Raw genomic sequence first — 19,284 nt, 5'->3', positions numbered from 1 at the left:
CAAATTCTCATTGGACAGGACGTCTGCTTAGCGTTCATGGAGGGCAATGAAATAATCATAAATTCTACCCTAATATTCATAAAACTTTACAAGCCTCTATTAGTAGACTTGTAGCACTTTTATGAATAACGATGCAGGACTGTAACAGTAACAGGCAGGAGTACGTGTACAGGACAAAGCACCAGTCTCTAAACACCATATACCGACGCGCGGTAAGCAATCTGCAGCCGAGCTGGAGCGGTTAGAGCACTACCTCAGTTTACCACGAGATGGGCACTTTGGGTGTCAACTGGCGGAAAATGTCCAGAACAACTAATTTCATTTACTTGGTGCAGAGCATTGAGATTAAAAACTAATTTGTTTGAAGCAAGCCATATGAAATTTTTTAAGTAAGTAAAAGTTTCTCACCGTATGGGCGGAGTCGGGCCGCGTCGGAGCGCATTTTCAATGTGCCTATTGTGTATGACAGACACGATGGAATCCGTCCGCGTCCTTAATGTTACTTTGAAATGCGCTCCGACGCGGCCCGACTCCGCCTGTTCGGTGGGAGCCGTACATTATGCTGTGGTAGTACAGTAACAATATCGAACGAGAAATGAGCAGTGAGTGGTGCACTTACGAGTTTGATATCTTTTTTAGTCTGCGAGGCGTCTCTCGCGAGGCGGTCGGCGTCGGCGCGGCCGCGGTCCACAGCCCACATGGAGAGCAGGTTGAGCGTCTGACGCACGTCCTGGTTGGCGGCCACGATCAGCTGCGACAGCGCCTCGCCCGGCACCTTGATGCCCTCCTTGCAGCACACCGACATCATCGCCGCCTGTCCAAGAGACACCGACACCGTTATTACTTTATTACACAATAAGGTGAATGCCCCCAGCATCCTTGGTACAATGCCTCAAGGGCCTTTTTATATTACGCTAGTTATAATAACACCACTGTATATATCCATTATGTATACTGTTATTGTAAATAAATATTTGGCTAAACGTACAGTGAAACCTGTATAGTTGAAATCTCAAGGCCGGCAATTTTGTGTCAATTGACCAGGGTTCACATTAATAAGCCAGTTGTAAAAAAAATGTTGTCTCAATTATAAAGATTTTCATTAATAAAGGTTGTGTTATGATCTTTTTTTATGCGGAGGTGAGTTTTATTGAAAAATATTAAAAATACGAGTACTATGTAACTGAATATATATTTTATTAGATTTAAACAAAACTATATTATCTACAAAGCTGTGATAGATATTCAATAAATATAATAAATTCTGGTGTTCATTAAAGATTTGAAAAGTTTTAAAAAATAGGTTACATTACTGTAAAAATATTATGCCTGCTGTGCTCTTCTCTACATTGTTTCAATAAGTAAGGTAATAAAAAGAGCTAAAGCAACGGATTTTTTAGCATTGTTTTAATTATAGAAGTCTAGTTGCGATGTGATTGACTACAGAGCAAATTTAAAAAAATCACTTAATTCTGCTGAAATCACTTCACCGCGAAACATGAAAATAGAAATTACGTTATCTAACCTCTATATCACTTTTGCATATTCGAACGATAAAGAGGCAGATAACTAAATTTCGATTTTCACGTTTCCCACTAAGCCCTGTGTAAACAAACCGCCTTGATGCATCAATGTCATATTTTAGTATCAAAGTAGTTGAAGGCCCAGTATGGCCAGTATGTATAAGTTACTGTTTGGTTTACGACAGGTGCCAGTGCTGCACTCTGGCGGCAGAACATTGCAGTAATACTCCCTATTGAACCCCGATCGTAGCAATTCTCATATGGAAACCTGAGCGTAACGAGATAACTTTGACTTTAGTGCAGATAACTCTAGTCTGGTGTGACACATCCAACTTTTCTTCTCGACATACAAAATATTGCACACCGTTTTCTAGCAGAAAAGTGCGAGTATGCTTGCTCACTTGCTATGCAAAGTATGCTTGTAGTGTATGTTGAATAAAGGCGCGCGATTATTTTAGAAGAGCTTAAAATATTCATATCACAATTTTTATTGTATTGTTCACACCAATACATAATTTTTAAGAAAAAAAAACCGACTTCAATTCAAAATTCAAAATTCAAAATTTTATTCTGCAAGTAGGCCTCAAGGGCTCTTTTACAAGTCAATACAACATTTACAGTAACATCATATAGTGACATGAAAAATACATAACAACATTTTATAAATACAACAGCCAATACCTGGGTAAACATTACATTATAATAATCTTAAAATAAATAATTACTACAATACAATAGAGATGTATAGTCTCTATGGTTAAAAACACATTAAATCTGGAGATGTAAAAGGTCCCCAATGTCAGAGTACTAATATTAATAAAATTTGGAGGTGTAAAGTCTCTCCAAGTGTCAAAATAAAATTTATACTAAATAAATAAACCGCGTCTGGACTGTTAAACTAGCAGTCTCATAAACTAATGCTACATTCTGTACATAACTAGTATGTACCAAGTCAAGTATATTATACAATATGACAGAGACGTATAGTCTCCACGGTTAATACATTAAGTTTGGAGATGTATAAGGTCCCCACGGTCTGAGAAAAATAATAATACACAATAATAAGATTTGGAGGTGTAAAGGTTCTCCAAATGTCAAAGAATAAAAAAAATAAAAAATTGTATGAAATACATATTTCACGTCAAGAGACTGTTAAGCTAACAATCTTAAAACTAGTTCTACAGAATACATAACTACTATGTATTTAATATGTCAATGTCATCATCAAAATAACTAAAACATAACAAACATTAATACATAAGGTTGAACAGCTAGAAACAACAGCGCCATATGCCTCTCCGGGACACTGCACGCAAAACTATTACAGCTTTTGAGACTGGATACTTGGCCATGATTCCGTGTCTCCCAAGTAGTCATCTATTTTATAGTATCCCTTTTTGAGAAGTGCATTTTTGACGTATTGCTTGAATGAAGTATAGGGCAGGTTCCATGCCTCTAAGGGTACTTTGTTATAAAATGTTACACAGTTTCCCATGAACGATTTTTTAACTTTCTGTAGACGAAACTTGGAGACTACTAACTTATGTTTATTTCGCGTATTATAACTATGGATATTAGACAGTTTCTTAAAGGACTTTATATTCTTATGCGTATACATTATCACATCTAGTATGTATTGTGAAGCTACTGTGAGAATATCTATTTCCTTGAATCGTTCTCTCAGTGAGTCACGAGAAGCCATGTTATAAATGGATCTGATTGCCCTCTTCTGAAGAACGAAGATGGTTTCTATGTCAGCTGCTTTGCCCCACACCAGTATGCCATAAGACATAATACTGTGAAAGTAACTGAAGTAAACTAGGCGAGCTGTCTCCACGTCAGTAAACTGCCTGATTCTTCTTACTGCATACGCGGCAGAGCTCAACCTTTTCGCCAGGGCAGATATGTGAGGGGCCCATTGCAGTTTACTATCTAAAGTAAAGCCCAGAAAAACCGTATTCTCGACAAGGTCCAGCGTTTCGCCATTTAATGTGATGATAGTTTCAGATTTTCTTACATTCGGCAGCGAAAATTTGACACATTTCGTCTTTTTCGCATTAAGAAGTAAGTTATTTGCTGTGAACCATTCTAGTACCTTTTCCAAAGTTTCATTGACTTGGCTATAATCGCTCAGTTTCCTGTCAACTTTGAAAATTAGTGAGGTGTCATCAGCAAATAAGACTATCTCACATTTATGTTTTACAAGGTTCGGCAGATCATTTATATATACAAGGAAGAGAAAAGGACCCAAAATTGAACCCTGTGGAACTCCGAGCTTTACAGTCATTCCAGTAGACTCCGTTCCATTTACAACCACTTTCTGGGTTCTTTGGTTTAAGTAAGACTTAACAAGGCTTAGAGCTTCCGTTGACAGACCGTAGTGCTTCAGCTTGTGTAGAAGTGTGTCATGCTCCACGCAATCAAATGCTTTGGACAGATCGCAGAAGACACCTATAGCATCTAGCGAGTGTTCCCAGGCGTCGTATATGTGCTTGATTAGTACAGAGGCGGCATCAGTCGTCGAACGACCTCTTGTAAAACCAAATTGCTGATCTTGAAGTAGTTCATTCGAGTTGAAATGTCGAAGCAATTGGTTTAATACAATTTTTTCAAACACTTTACTGAGAACAGGAAGTATTGAAATAGGTCTAAAATTTCCAAGGTCATCTTTGCTGCCCGCTTTAAATAGAGGAATGACCTTACTGTACTTCATCAGATCGGGAAATACACATTCTCTAACACAACACATGAGGGAGACCGGTGAAAGAACGATTATTGTTGATTTTAGATTTCATACAATGAAATTAAAAAGACAGCGTCGTACGCCTAATTATGTAGAAAAGGAAGTAACATGTTTTTTTTTGCCACTGCACCCACCTTATGGTTGACTGGTAAGATACCCGCAATAGGGTATTCGACTGTATTTAATATAAATTATTTCACACCATGCACAAAATAAAGCACCAGATAATTATTTAAAAAAAAACTAAATAGGATAGAAATATAAAAATGTGCCTTAAAAACCTAACTGCTTGGCAAAGAGAACAAATTGCCAAACGTGAACTATACATCATTGAAGAGTTCCGTTCTGTTCACCATCAGCAGTTCCACTTCATCAAATGTCACTTTTTTAAATGTAAATGCTTGATTTGTTACAGAAAATACAAAAATCACTATATGTATGCCTTTCACATTTGAAGAGTTCCTTCGATTCCTCATGGATCTCATCATCAGAACTGAGTATTGACAAAAACGGGACCAATCTGTATGTATATAAATTAAAAAAAAAAAAATTTTTTCAAAATCTGTTCAGAAATGACGGAGATATGGACTAACAAACATTTAAAAAAAATACAACCGAATTGATAACCTCCTCTTTTGAAGTCTTGAAGTCGGTTAAAACTAGTTGTGTATATACTTTTTGAACTTTTATCAATATAAAAATACCTTACGAACATGAACGTTTTACCTTTATTTGATCAACCCGAGGCCTGTTAAATCTCAAATCGTAGCAATAATTGACGAGAGATCTCATTTTTTGGCTGTTTCTGTCATTGCACATGCAGATGATGGGTACTGATGCTGTTTTTATGAGACTTATCAACTCCTGGAGGCCGCCTGCAATTTAGATACACACATTAGATCGTGTCGATTTAAAACACTCCCTTCAGTCGTGTTTTAATTTATCGCCACTCGTTTCGAATTTCCTATTTTTCGCACTTGTATCGTAATGTACTATTAAACGTTCCTTTGTTACTCTAAAGTAAGTCCTCGCCGTGGTAAGAAATGACCACTCTGTTTCAGTGATAAATGTAGTAATAAAGTGCAAGTAGCTAACCTGGCAACACAGTATCTGAAATACTTAAATAATGAATAATATCACAAACCTTCTCTATTAGGCATTACTTTACAAGCAATTTCACGTCATAGAGGGGTCAGCGGACACGCATATGGGGTGAGTTGTTACGCCATAGGAGGTGATTAGATATAACATAGGGGTATACGAGTAGAAACACGTCTTGGGGTTTAAAAAACACGAAATGATAATAATATATCAAAGAACTGTTTAACAGATAAAGGGGCCTTTTTTACTTTGATGTCTTTTTTTTTCACTTTTCTCAGATTTAGATAAAATTTGGTGACAAGATAGAGATCCTTATTCTGTACAACATAAGCGCAGTTTCACCGTGTGTCCTACAAAATCTTCATCGAATTACAGGAAATTTATGAAAATGTCATGCAATTTTTTTGCCCCGAATTTGGATTTCGCGTTTATTCCGACCAGAATAAGGAGAAAAAAACTACCATTTTTTTATCACAATCAGACAAAAAATGATGTCAACATTTTTATTTTCATCATTTGGATTATTGTTAAAAATCGTCCTTGAAGCTGAAAGCTGTGTCTTTCCATCCCGTTTTACGGTAGCGAGTATAGCGACAAATAATTATACCCAAAGAGAGAGATTTGTTCCAGCTTATTAATCTTGTTCTAGAATTTAAATTTAAATACAAAATAGTGAGTCAATGACCTACCTCTATCTTCGTTGCCAGCCATACCGTCAACTTCGTCCATTACTAAAACATGTTTCTTCGACACTGCTTGCTTGCCCGTCATACCTGTACGTAATCAAGCATCAATATTTGACTATGTTATCTATAACAAGTTTCGCAGACCATGCAAAATGACGACAATTTTATAAGAGCCAAAAAGTTGATTGATAGATTCAATAAATTAAAATTAAATAGGCATTCTCGGGTATGAATTAAATAGCCATAGCTAATCATAAAATCGTATTAAATCCTAAATGATCACTCTAAATTCAAATTATTAATGAAAATGAAATATAATTTTAAATTCCTACAAAATGATACCTACTTTCACTCGACATTGTATGTTCCTCATGTCCATTTCCATTTTTAGGGTTCCGTACCAAAAAGGTACAAAAGAAACCCTTATGGTGCGACTCTGTCCGTCCGTCCGTCTGTCACATTGCTAAATATCTCGAGAAGTACTTAAGTTATCGATTTGAAATTTGGAATAGTAATGAATAACGCTAACCCAAACATATTGGAAGTGTAATTTTTTTATTTTATTTGTATTAATTATGGAAAATTCCCAATATAAAGAGGGGGCAAAATTTCAAAGTCTAGTTACTAGGCCAAGTGGGGTATCATTTGAAAGAGCTCAAATTGAACATTACAAAACAATTTTTTTTTTTCATATTGAAAAAAAATTACTTAAGAAGCAAAATGTGAAAAATAAATACCATTCCCCCCTTATCTCCGAAGTTTACGAATGAAAAATTATGAAATTTTTACATAATAATAACATTATCATAAAGATTACAGGAAAAATAAAATCAGACCTCTATCTTAATAACTTTTTTTTTAATTAACAAAAAACATTACCCGGGTTAATTTGCGGGTGTTTATTATAGTTGAGTTTCCTATGAAATTACAATCAAGGCACCATCTTTCAAATAAAATAAAAAATATTGAAATCGGTTCACTTGATAAAGAATTATCCCTGAAAAACCAACATATATACAGATTGCACAAATTAGTTAGCCAATTCGCCCATAGACGGCGCTGTACACAATTATACTAATAGTATACTTCTGGTCAAAAGTATTACATGAGAAAATTGAAAGTTTGTACGGAATCTTCGGTGCGCGAGGTAAACGAACTCGCACTTGACCGGTTTATTATTTTTCACAATATCTATGTTCGTCTCTCGCCATATTGTTTATTTCTTTGACACCCGGGCAATGACAAATCGATTGGCGTAATGAATGCTAAGAATCATTAAAATCGGTACTCGCGTTTGGTCTCTTGACTGGAGTACCACAAAATATCAAACAGATATACATAGACTGATAAATACATTACCCTCCTTTACGTTGCGCGGCCGGGTAGAAAGCAACATATATAATATAATAAAATCACAACAAAATATATCTGTTTAATGTAATCATTTCGGAATGTAATGTCAAATATAATTTTTTCTAGTCGTCGATTGTAATGCTTGAATTAAGATTTCGTATACCAAACTGTAATTGGGTACTTTTCATGTATAGGCTCCCAACTCAACTATAATATTAATTTCGAAACAGTTTAGTCAACTATAATGAAATTGGCCAATCAGCTCGCCGCGGTCAAGAAGACGAAACAAAACGATAGCTCAAATTATTTCTTTATTTTAAGGTTGTGTAGTAGAAACAATTGCTTCATAAGTCATAAACGCAGAAGTTACACCCTTAATATAGCAACATCCACAGACTACAAAAACCGCTTAGCGATGCTTGTTTAGTCTCCATAGGCTAAGGTGGACAAATTTGAGAAAAAAATTGTTTAAAAATTTAATTTAGCAAGGAGCAAGTACCAGAGCCTCATGAGTTCCGAGGTGTTGTTGACCAACCCGCCGGCCCCGGCGGCCGGGGCGCGTACAAGTACGAAGATATCGCGGTTGCCCTTAAATAGTACTTTCGGTTTGTTTACCTATATGATTCTATTACTTTAAAGTTTTGTTGACTCGTAGAAAAAGTATTGTATACAATAGTGATATAATCAAGCTTTTCAATCCCGTACCCAATAAAGCCACTCAGCAAGCTTCGTGGCCTTAACACGTGGTACTCGACTGAAAAGCTCTCAATTATATCACGATTGTATATAATACTAATTGCTGCAACTAATTTAATAAAACCAAATACATACGATTTTATGGTTGTAGCACTTGTAACTTATTTGATTTATATGCCTTATTCCACCTGTCTAATTTATTGTTCCAATTTTTATTTGCATCTCACATTTTGCTTAACGCGAGAGTGAGACGCAATGCATATTGGACCAAGAAATTGGCCAGGTGGAATACCACCCTTAGTAACATAATTGAGACATACCCTTGGCATATCCGGAAAGGGAAGTAGTGGTCAACAACTCGCCGATCTGTTCCTTTATCAGGGTCTTGTTCCTCGTGTCGGAGGCGTTGAACTCCACCACATCGAACCCAAGCTCTTTGCACACCAATGTCACCGTCGTCGTCTTACCTGGTGCTCACATGCTGTTAATTAACTTGTAACTATCCGAGAAGTAAGGATAATAGAATGACAATTAAATACATTTCACATAAGGAAAACTATTTATTTCAGATAACTCTTTAAATGTTAACTATGTTCATGTATTGCACACCATTGTTTGAGGTAACGCACACAAAATCGGTTTAATAACACATAATTGTGTCTAATTATTTCTATTCGCTTCATACGCCTCGCCCCGGGCCTTAAATTTAAGTTAATTATTTTACACGGGGGTATAGTAGTTGTTTAACCAATACAAAAATGAAAAGTGGAATCTTAAGCGTTGCGTGGGCTTGAAGATACGAGGTTTAAACAATTTTTTTAAAGAGTGAAACACAACATTTTTTATCACACCAACGCGAGCAAAATACTTAAACTTCAAAATAATCACTGAAAAGTAAATTTTACAAGCCTACATGAGAAAATAAATGAAAATTTTAATGAAATGACGGTGCTACTCTTGTGGAGAAAATTTAACTTTAACAGCAGTTTTTAAATAATAAAGAGAGCTTTAACGAGCTGGTGTGGTGAAAATATATTTATTCGTAAAGCTATGCTCTCTGGGAACCCCACATTGCAGAGGCATAGTCTGAATTTTCTGAGGTGTTTTTTTGTGCTTAAACCCTCAATCCATTAAACAAAAGGTATTATGAACTGAACTGGAACAAGTCCGTACAAAAAGCAATTTACCAGGAAGCATGACTTTATAAATAAATATATTTTTCACCAGACCAGCTCGTAGAAGCCCTCTATATTCTTCCAAAACGGATGGGAGAGTTGTATTATATCCAGAAGACTAGCAAAGTATTTGATTAAAAAATTTCATCAAATAGTTGCTAAAATTGACTTTAAGATATGATTTTGAAGTTTAGTAAGTATTTTCCTCGCGTTGGTGTGGTAAAAATGTTGTGTTTCACTCAGTAGAAAAGTTTGTTTAACCCTTGTGTCTTGAAACCCTTAAGATTCCAATTTTCGAACCACTCGCTACCCTCGTGGTTCATTTTTCGATTGATTAAACTACTACTTTCCCTTCTTGTAAAATAAATAACTGTTTTCTGTTAAAATATTATCTTTTGAACAAAATTTAAGGGCCGGTTCACATTGACTGGCAGCACCACAGTGCACATAGGTACAAGTTATTTTAGCTGTAACTCATTTGGTAAGTCGTCGTCATAAGACAAATCGTCGTGAAAGGTACAAATTAGGTACTAAATCTTAGCCAAAAGATGGATTCGATACAACGTCTGCAACTAGGAGAACTGCTTTATTTTCAATCTTTTTCGATCTTTAGAGAGGTGTACCAAATAGTATAAAACGATACTAAAACTTAGAGTAACTCTCGTTAGAAATAGCTATCATGGTCCTGTCATCCTGACGCTCACGTCAAATGCATTTATAGGTAGCAGGGGTCGCATTGGATCTTAAAAAATATATGGGTATTCGTACTCACCAACGCCCGGAGGTCCCGACAGCAAAGCTGCTTTATAATATCCTCCGTCATCGTTTTTCGCCCACGGGCTAGGTTTTGGTAGTTTCGCTTTTCTATTCACATACCATTTGGTAAGCCAGTTGCATAATCTAAAAATACAAGTGATTAAAATAAAATGCTATTCATTATAAATACAATATTACTTGTTAAGACAACCAACTTTTTAACGTTGCTAGCTTCCCCATGTTGACCAATAATTTGCTTCAGTGATTGTGGTTTATATTTTTCCACCCACATTGCAGACTGCACCGCAACTGTTGCCGGTTTTGTACTTGAGCAGACCTGTAAATCTATGAATTATTTTAATTAAGGCGCTCTTATAGACAGATTTTAGGTTTTTGAGGGGGTGAAGCAGACGAAGTGGTAAAGCAGGCAGGCGGGCGCCCCGCGCGCCGCGCTCGCAGCAAGCCTACGTCCTTATTCTGACGCCATCCGTATTCTGTTTTGTTAGTTCTGGGATCTTTTCCGGAAATTTATATTGATTATGATTTAAACTTAATGAAATTAAAATTTTGATAGTTCTATATAATACTAGAGTATACCGCGGCAAATTGAGAACCTAGTAAAATGATACCAAATGTTTTGTGTCGAAATAATATTACTTACTAAGGGTCGGTTGCACCAAACCGTCTGTCACCGTTAAAGCGTTCGCTAAATTTTGTTGTATGGGAAGTTTCATACCTCATTGCTGTCTGACGTTGATCAGTCCGCTAAGTTTGGTTGGTGCAACTGACCCTTATTCAGACAAAAGTTACAACTGTCTGCTTTAAATCATATATAGATACCTATTCAAAACTTAGTTGACCTTAAAAATGCAATAGAAGTCAATTTCGGGCAAGTAGTGAAAAAAGGAAGAATACTAGCAAAGCTAAGTAATTTGTGGAAGTGAACGTAAAAAGGTAGCATGTTTTTGCTGGTATTGAGATAACTGAAAACATAAGCATAAGGTATGCACAAGCATATGTGTAGCTCCAAAAAGTAGATAAATTATGCTATCTTCTCAAAAAAGAACCAAGACTCTAACTGTAACGACTATTTCTATATTATTTTTAGAATTGACTACAATGAAGACGATTATAAATTTTAAATGCAAAAGTCGAGAAAACTGCTATTATTATTTATTATTTAAAGTTTATAATGGCAAAAATGCACTTATAATACTACTACTACTTCGAAGTTATATAGTAATGAGTATAATTGACTGACTTTAATTAATGTCTAATAAAGAATCAGTCTGTTGTCTGTCTACTCTGTCTGTAATCAAATATTACAAGTATATTTGACCCACTGAGGTTTCAGATGAAGTTGAAAATCTGCATACATATGTAAGTAGGGTGACAATGAAATATTATGGTACCATCGAGCTGATCTGATGCATGAGAGAGGAGGTGGCCATAGGAACTCTGTGTCAAAATATCGCAACCAAATTGCGTTTGAGGTTGTTAGAATTGTCTCAATGAGTATTATTTTCCTTTGGAAAGAAGTACAGTTAAGACCTGTTCCGTAAAGTTAATTAACATACAAAACTTTCCGATGAACAAAATTATTTTATCGTCAACTATGTTATTTATCCCTTCAAGTGGTGGCCCACCACTCACGGGTCGATGCGATAGCCAGAAAGCTGTCGGCCAACAGAGGGTGGTTAGTGAGGTGTTGCCATATTTAGCGGCAAAATTAAAGGCTTTGACGTATATTTACGCTCTTCTAGCGCCCAAAAGTAGCTAGCAAGTTAGACAAGGAAAACATACATAAACACGCTTGTTAACGCTTGGTTGCTAAGGACCGTTCATCCGGGATCGAACGCCTAGGTCGAGTTCTGTCTTGATTTTTAAAGAGGTTATTTTGTAAATACACGGTACCCTCGAGGAAAAGGAAAAATATTAACAGTATATTCCGGATCGTATTTAGAGGCAAAAATGTCATATAAACATTTTTAAATCGCCTAGTTTCAGAGTTAATACCAATTAAAAAAAATATTTTTCGTTGTGTATTAGTGCATAACGCCTTTTTGATGGCTATGTCACTAGTCGCCACTTTGGGACCTAGTCTAGACTACCTTCTTGACAGATATCAAAGTCACAAGGTACCATTTGAATAGACTAATTTTTACGTATAAAAAAATGTACCAATTTATATTAATCCATAAATTTTCCAAGAACATGAACTTAATATGTTTAAAAACATACAAAAAGTAACAAAAAAAACATGTGGCGAAATGCATAAATATTACAATAATTTAACAACAACAAGGACAACTTCAACAGAAGGACATGATGTCACGATCCTCAGCATTGAGGGACCAAGAAGAAGAAGACAATAATTTAATTGTTCTATTCGAATAGCGTATTTAGTGCTTATTCTAACGATATATGCTTCAATATATACTTTTATACATAGATAAGCTTAAATAGTTGAATTTGTAATATTCTCTAAATCCGCGCTGAACACCCGACGGGGCCCCGCCACGTGACTACTTTTTACGTTTTGGCTTCTGCCACTTGAAGGGATATACTATAGGCCTTGACTAGTGATTCATTTCAAAATAAACTATTTTAATATATACATATTACACATAAGCACCCGAATGCAAAAATGAAGAAAATATATTTTGCGAAACTTTCGATCGATTTTTCCACTTATATTTTGTATTGGCAGGAAAAATAGTAAAAGCATATCACAAAGACATAACAAGGTCCAAGGTTTTAAAGAAGAAGGTAAAATTGACGGCAGAGTGTCATCGAACTTCTAATCTACTTGAAAAAAGAAATATAATGTCACCAGTTTTCATTTCATACAAAACTGAAATAGCATGGTATAAAAGTATTATACCAAACCTTTACAAAGGACTTTATGTTTAACATTATCAAAAATGGAATTTAGTGACATTCTTGAATTTACAGAATAATTAACCAGTGAAATAAAAATATTGGCGAGAGGTACAAATATATACGAACTTCCGAACCGAGTACTTGCAAAATTTTGAATGGAATTTGAAGGGTAAATATCACTCCTGCTCACCTTACAAAATAAAATAGTTGATAAATGTTGTAAATAAAGTCTTAAGTGTATACCATATGAAAGTTAATAAACCAGAATACCAAACAAATTCAACACTTATAACATAAACTATTACAGCCATTTGAGCACTTCCACAAAAACGTGAAATGGTACCTTTCACTAAGCACTATTTAAATCCCACATATTTAAATCCAGTATATCTCCTGCATCCTGTATGTGTTAAAAATGAAGCTGTTCCAATATAATGACTTATATAAAATAAACAAGCGGATTAATTTTATTTGTTTACGTTTAAAAATAGGTATTCAATTTGATTATTACTGTAATAGCCATTTAAAATATTATTTTACCTAAATTGATAATTAAAAGTAGGTACCCCCCACGAAATAAGTACTACTGAATTTTATACTTAGCAGTGTTTTTTAAAATGTACATGTATTTTACCTTCCTCGTATTAAAAATGAAAATTAGAGTGTTTAACTCGGGTGCAAGGCACCATTTCACCCTTTGGTTAATCGTGGCTGAATGCCGGATGATGCGTGTGTAAAACTTGTCAAAAAACATAATATGACGGACGGATGTCTGAAATGTCACCGTATTTAGGAATCAAGTAGCTTAAACGTTAGTTTTTCTTCGTAAGTGTGATGAAAACATTGTGTGTATAACATATTTGTGTATTTATAGTGTGATTATTCATTTTATGTAACGTCCGCTAAACTAGCACAGGTCCGACGCTGACAGTGGTCACGGGCGTACTGGCGTACTGACGGTATTGCCGCGCAGGGTAACGTTTAGTAGACAAAACGTTGAATTCATAATTATGAATGAAAAATTTAACGCATCGATAAACTGACAAGCAAAATGTTAGAGTTACTTAAAAGCTATTGAATGAAGTAAATTTCATATTGATATTCATCATAGTACTTCTAAAATATCGAAATAAATACAGTTTTAAGCATATTTTCAAAGCAAAAATCTATCGAGAAAAAGATGAGCCATCGTGTTTCTGACAAGCATACGGCTAGTTCAAAGACTGAAGTTATACATACTAGAAAATAATCGATGAAATCCTTGTACAAGCCTGTAAATATCGATTTAAAAATAGCGCATTTTACTATACACCGCGCCTTAATACATATATACTCGTAGAGCATGAAACACAAAATTAAATCACCATTAAATGTCGTCGGGCGGAAGACTGGGCATAGTTTTAACTTGTAACATGATCAAATATTTTAACGGATGACTGTTAGCTTGGAACTACACCAGTAACATTCTAAACAGTCCTGATGTTAAAATTTCACCAATATAAAAAAAAATGGAATTTACGATCTACTAGTAATGGATATTGTCGTTATAATAGGTATATGATGGTTCGTTGGTATCATTAACGTTAGGTGGTTTTTCTGACGAAGTCTTGGTGGTTCGGCCAGCACAAACATTCATCCATTCTAATTGATACAGTTAATTCAATTTTGTAATACTTAAACAGGTTTATATCATTTATTTGATCGAGTTGCATACATATGATTAGATATATAGAACCAAGACCGACCTCAATGTCCTTGCAGAAATAACGTTTTTTATTAGTCTTATATAACGGTGTTTACTTACCATTAGTAGAATTCACTTTTACATTACTTTCAGGTATATTTGTACTTAATTTGGGTTTACTTTCTGGGTCAGTAGACTTGTATTCATTTTTATCTGCTTCCATTTTTTTTACATTTACATCAACAATTTCGCTTTTGATAACTTTTGGGCTAGTTTTAACTTCTACAGATTTCTCATTGCTTGTACTGGTGTCAGATTTATGATTATTTTTATTTACTGTATGATGCTTTTCCTTATTCGATTTTGGAATCGATTTTTTTTCTTTTTTGATACCATTTTTGCTTTCAGTCGTGTTTCCTTTGGACAAAGCCACTATCAATTCCAGAAACTCATCTTCATTTATTATTTTAATACCTAGGTCTTGAGCTTTCGCTATTTTCGCCGGACCCGCGTCCTCTCCAGCCAAGACGTGTGTTACCTAAAATATTTATTATTATTACGTACTTCATGTACTTACCTATCATAATTAATTTCAACAATAAAACCAGTAGTAAAATATACACACCTTTTTGCTGATAGAGTTTTTGATAGTCCCACCCAGTTTCGTAATAGCTTCAGACACCTCATCTCTTTCAAAGGAGTCCAACACACCAGTTAACAAAAAGGCACAATCTTTTAAGCAATTTGGTGTACCCTGTAACCAAACAGTAATAAATATGTATAGTCAGCATCAAATACATAGTGATGGCCAAAGTGGCCAAATATTTCATAATAGAAAATAAGGACGTGTTCCGATATATTTGGTCACTTTGGCCATTACTATATATTTGATGCTGACTACACAAGTGGACATTGGGATGGGTCGATTTTGTATGAAAATTTTTTTTTTTCCAAAATATTTGCTAGTCGGGTTTAAAAATGTGCTTTTTTATTTATACTTCTATAAAATGAAAAAAAAAAAAGATTTTGTTATGTTTTATCCCTCTACAGGAATTCAAAGTTTTATTTTTTTATCAATTGTGAAAATAATATATTAGGTATTAGATTGCAATATCTACACACCCATTTATTCAACTTAATGTAATATTTCTTAAGGATGGAATTTTATTAACAATTTCTGTTGAGAAAATCAATAATTTGACTGTTTTAAACATGCAATACACTAACAGTTTTATTGCGCCTATTGCGCCTTGTAATCAAATGATGGCATAATTCATAAATTTGGTTTTGAAGTCGTACCTTATTTCGAGCCCACCGTATTTTCTTTTAGCAACTACCTAGTTTTTTCTAGTTATTCCTATGTCTTGGAGCACTGCTGTTGCGATAGCAACTCCAGATCGGTCTGAAACTCCGTATCGAAGTTATAGTTCTGGTAATCTTAAGGTGTCATATGTTGAAAAGAGTGTTAGGCAAGGATGTGAAGAAGCACCGTGCCTGTTTAATCTACTCATGGACAGTAGTTTACATTGCATCATTTAAGAAATGATGAATGTGGGCTGAGAATGATTGGGTTACTCGACAAATGTCTTCGTTAGATGGCCTAGTATTGCTAGCGTCATCGGGTGATGAGTTGCAGGAGATGGTAACTAGAATGCATGGGTCTTTTGAAAGGAAAGGAATGAAAATAAATGTAAGCAAGACCAAAGTAATGGTATTTGGAAAGGGAGAAAATATGACAAACTGTGAAATTTTGATTGGTCAAGAAAGAGTGGAACAAGTGAATGAGTTTGTGTATCTAGGAACCTTGTTCACTAGGGACGGTTAGCATGATAAACACATTGAAAGGAGAGTAAATGCTGAAAATCGCGTTAAAGGGGCACTGTCTTCTGCCATACCCAACTTTCGCTACCATAAATAAATGTCGACACCAACACCCCTCTATGCACAGCCCACCGTGCTTTTTGTGCAGCACGGTGGGCTGTGCATACAGCCAAGTGGATGCAGTGGAAATGAGAGTGTTGAGAAATGTGTGGTGTGAGATTACAAGATACAATTAGTGTGATAAAGGAAACGTGTGGACTGAACGAATATGTAGTGACAATAATTTAAAAAGGTATGTTGAGATGGTTTCGACATGTGGAATGAAAAGAATGAGTGAAAGAAGGCTAATAAAGAGAGTGTATAAGGGAGGAGTAGAAGGCGGAGCTGGAAGGAGTAGACGTCCTCGGCGGACTTTGTCTGATCAAACCGGAATAATCCTGATAATTTTTGAATTTGTTTTCTTGCTTGAAATCGAGTTAGGTTTAGCTGCAATTTCACGAAGCCTATCGAGAGGAAAACAATAAAAATATTGTTTTCTTCGCATTTGGTTACCTACCGTTCATCATTCACTGTAAAACCCGGCAAAACACACAGAAACTATAACTATAGCGGATGAAATAGATTTTTTCGAGTAATAAATAATATTCGAATATTCGCAAAATGAGCGGTTGAATACTCGAATATCAAAACAGGTCGAATATTCGAATTGCAAGCCCTATATCTAATGTTGTAGGCAAGAATCTCATATTAAAATCGTTGGTCCAAACAAAGGACAGGGCACTTCACTGCGCGTTTTGAATATAGATTGTTTAACATAACTTGAAATTCCAAAAATATTTATACAGTATACATTTTACCTCTGGAGACCACCTAGGGTACCACACACCGAGATCCTCTATGAGGCGATAGGTAAGGAACCGCTAATAGAAGCGGTGACTGACAGGATACCCAGGCAATTCGTCTTCGACAAGAAATACAAGATACAGTTACACGAAGAACCTCGTGAAGGACTCAACCCAAGAGAGCTGAGAATCTTCACAGATGAATCAAAGAAAAGGTCAGCCACTGGCGCGGGAGTATTCTTAGAGGACCTAAACATATATATCTCAACAGCACTAGGTGCCCATAACACAGTTTTCCAGGCAGAATGTATGGGCATCATAATGGCAGCACACGCAATCGCCTCAAGGAAAGTATTGGACTACCCTATCCGCATACTCTCTGATAGTCGGTCAGTACTACAAGCTCTGCAAAGTTATACTTTGACCTCAAGGCTTATCTACGATCGCACAAAGCTCTGTCAGAGGTATGTACAGTCAGCGTCAAATACAACTGCAAAATATAGCAGTCAAAGTGACCAAATAGTTCGGTACACCATACTAAATATATGGTGTATCGAACTATTTGGCTACTTTGGTTGCTACAAAGTATTTGACGCTGACTGTACCACCAACAGCGTAACTCTGCAGTGGATCAAGGGACACAGCAACTTGCGAGGTAACGATGCAGCCGACATATTGGCGAGAGGAGGCTCGGAACTGAAGGTGGCAGGACCAGAGTCAATTATACCTCTGCATTATGCCTGGCTCCGGAACATACTGCGACACAACACCGATGTAAAACACCAACAGTACTGGTCTAACCTAGGCACGTGCAGGCAGGCGAAGAAAGCCCTCCCGACAATCGACCCCAGTTTGTCAAGGAGGCTGACAGCTGAAGAGGCCATAGCTCCGGCTTTTGACTGGGGCCATAACCGGCCACGCCCCACTTAGCAAACACCTATCAACCCTACGTGTTACAGATAGCCCCCTCTGCAGGGCGTGCATAGAGGCAGAGGAGACAGCCGCCCACGTCATTTTTGAATGCCCAGGGGTGGCACAGTACCGGGCACAATACCTCGGTTCGCCGGGATCTCTCCCAGAAGTCATCGCCAGCATGAAAGGTCTGCTAGGCTTCTTGGTAGAGTTGGCTTGGCAAGAGTAGTGCCGAGTACGCAAACTAGGCGCGATAATATGACGTCGACTTGCGGAAACCAAGCCTCGTAGGTTTGGTTTCCACCTATAACCTATACTAAAAATATTGCCAAATAAGTATGCATAACTTTTATTTAATACGACAGTTGGCGGGTATAGTGAAAATAAGGTTGACAAATAGTAGTCCTTCATTTTGATATGAAAAAATATGTTTCAGATTTGTTGTTGTTTGTTGTTTAGAAAAAGTAAAAAAATCCTACTAAAAATTAAAAATAAAATATTTGAATACATTTTAGGTAATTACGCATCCAAAAACAATTATCTCTAAAATATATCGATTATATTTTATGTTTCTGACACAACATGAACTAAAACGCATTTTTTAAAACATACCCAACATTCATAATAATTATTTTACAAAATCGACCCACCCTAGTGGACATATTAGGCATTTTCTTTCATTTCTGCGATTGCTTTTCATTTAAGGAAACTGATATGTGCAATATAACCAATTTTGATTGTTTTAAATACATAATTTATTGACAATCTATTAATAAAGTGAACAAATACAAATGAAACATACCTCAGGAATGGTTTTAGCTCCTAAATGTTTAGGTCCTGACCTGTTCAAATACTTTTGGTATAAAGCTGCCCAATGTCGTTTACGTTCGTATCTCTCTTCGTCAGTAAGAACTAAAAGGAAAACAAATCAATAGTGTATATGTTATAAACTGATAATTAAAACATACTTGTGTTATGTGTAGTTGAAAATAATAATAAGGTTGCAGTGCTTAACTCTGCTCTTATAGTTGAAATGTTTAAACATTATTCCTAGAAATACAGGTGACAAGGGCTGTTAAACATTAGGATGCTTACCTAACCATTATATT

At 35.8% G+C, this 19,284-nt stretch overlaps 1 protein-coding gene across 1 annotated transcript in view; it reads right to left on the bottom strand.

Moving 5' to 3' along the window:
• LOC133527883 (replication factor C subunit 1) overlaps positions 1–19,284 on the bottom strand; it is a 45,905-nt gene that overhangs the window by 24,234 nt on the left and 2,387 nt on the right. Inside the window, exons 4-12 of the mRNA XM_061865080.1 lie at positions 18,978–19,087; positions 15,226–15,354; positions 14,721–15,138; positions 10,249–10,378; positions 10,050–10,177; positions 8,423–8,569; positions 6,057–6,140; positions 4,993–5,141; positions 620–814 (exon numbers count right to left, since the gene is read on the bottom strand). Coding sequence (XP_061721064.1) covers positions 620–814; positions 4,993–5,141; positions 6,057–6,140; positions 8,423–8,569; positions 10,050–10,177; positions 10,249–10,378; positions 14,721–15,138; positions 15,226–15,354; positions 18,978–19,087 — 1,490 coding nt within the window. The remainder of the gene's footprint in view (positions 1–619; positions 815–4,992; positions 5,142–6,056; positions 6,141–8,422; positions 8,570–10,049; positions 10,178–10,248; positions 10,379–14,720; positions 15,139–15,225; positions 15,355–18,977; positions 19,088–19,284) is intronic.

Source organism: Cydia pomonella, chromosome 1 (genome assembly GCF_033807575.1).
Source record: "Cydia pomonella isolate Wapato2018A chromosome 1, ilCydPomo1, whole genome shotgun sequence".
NCBI classification, from domain to species: Eukaryota; Metazoa; Arthropoda; class Insecta; order Lepidoptera; family Tortricidae; genus Cydia; species Cydia pomonella.
The sequence above is the reverse complement of the archived record's forward strand: the minus strand, read 5'-3'. Positions and strand labels throughout refer to the sequence as shown.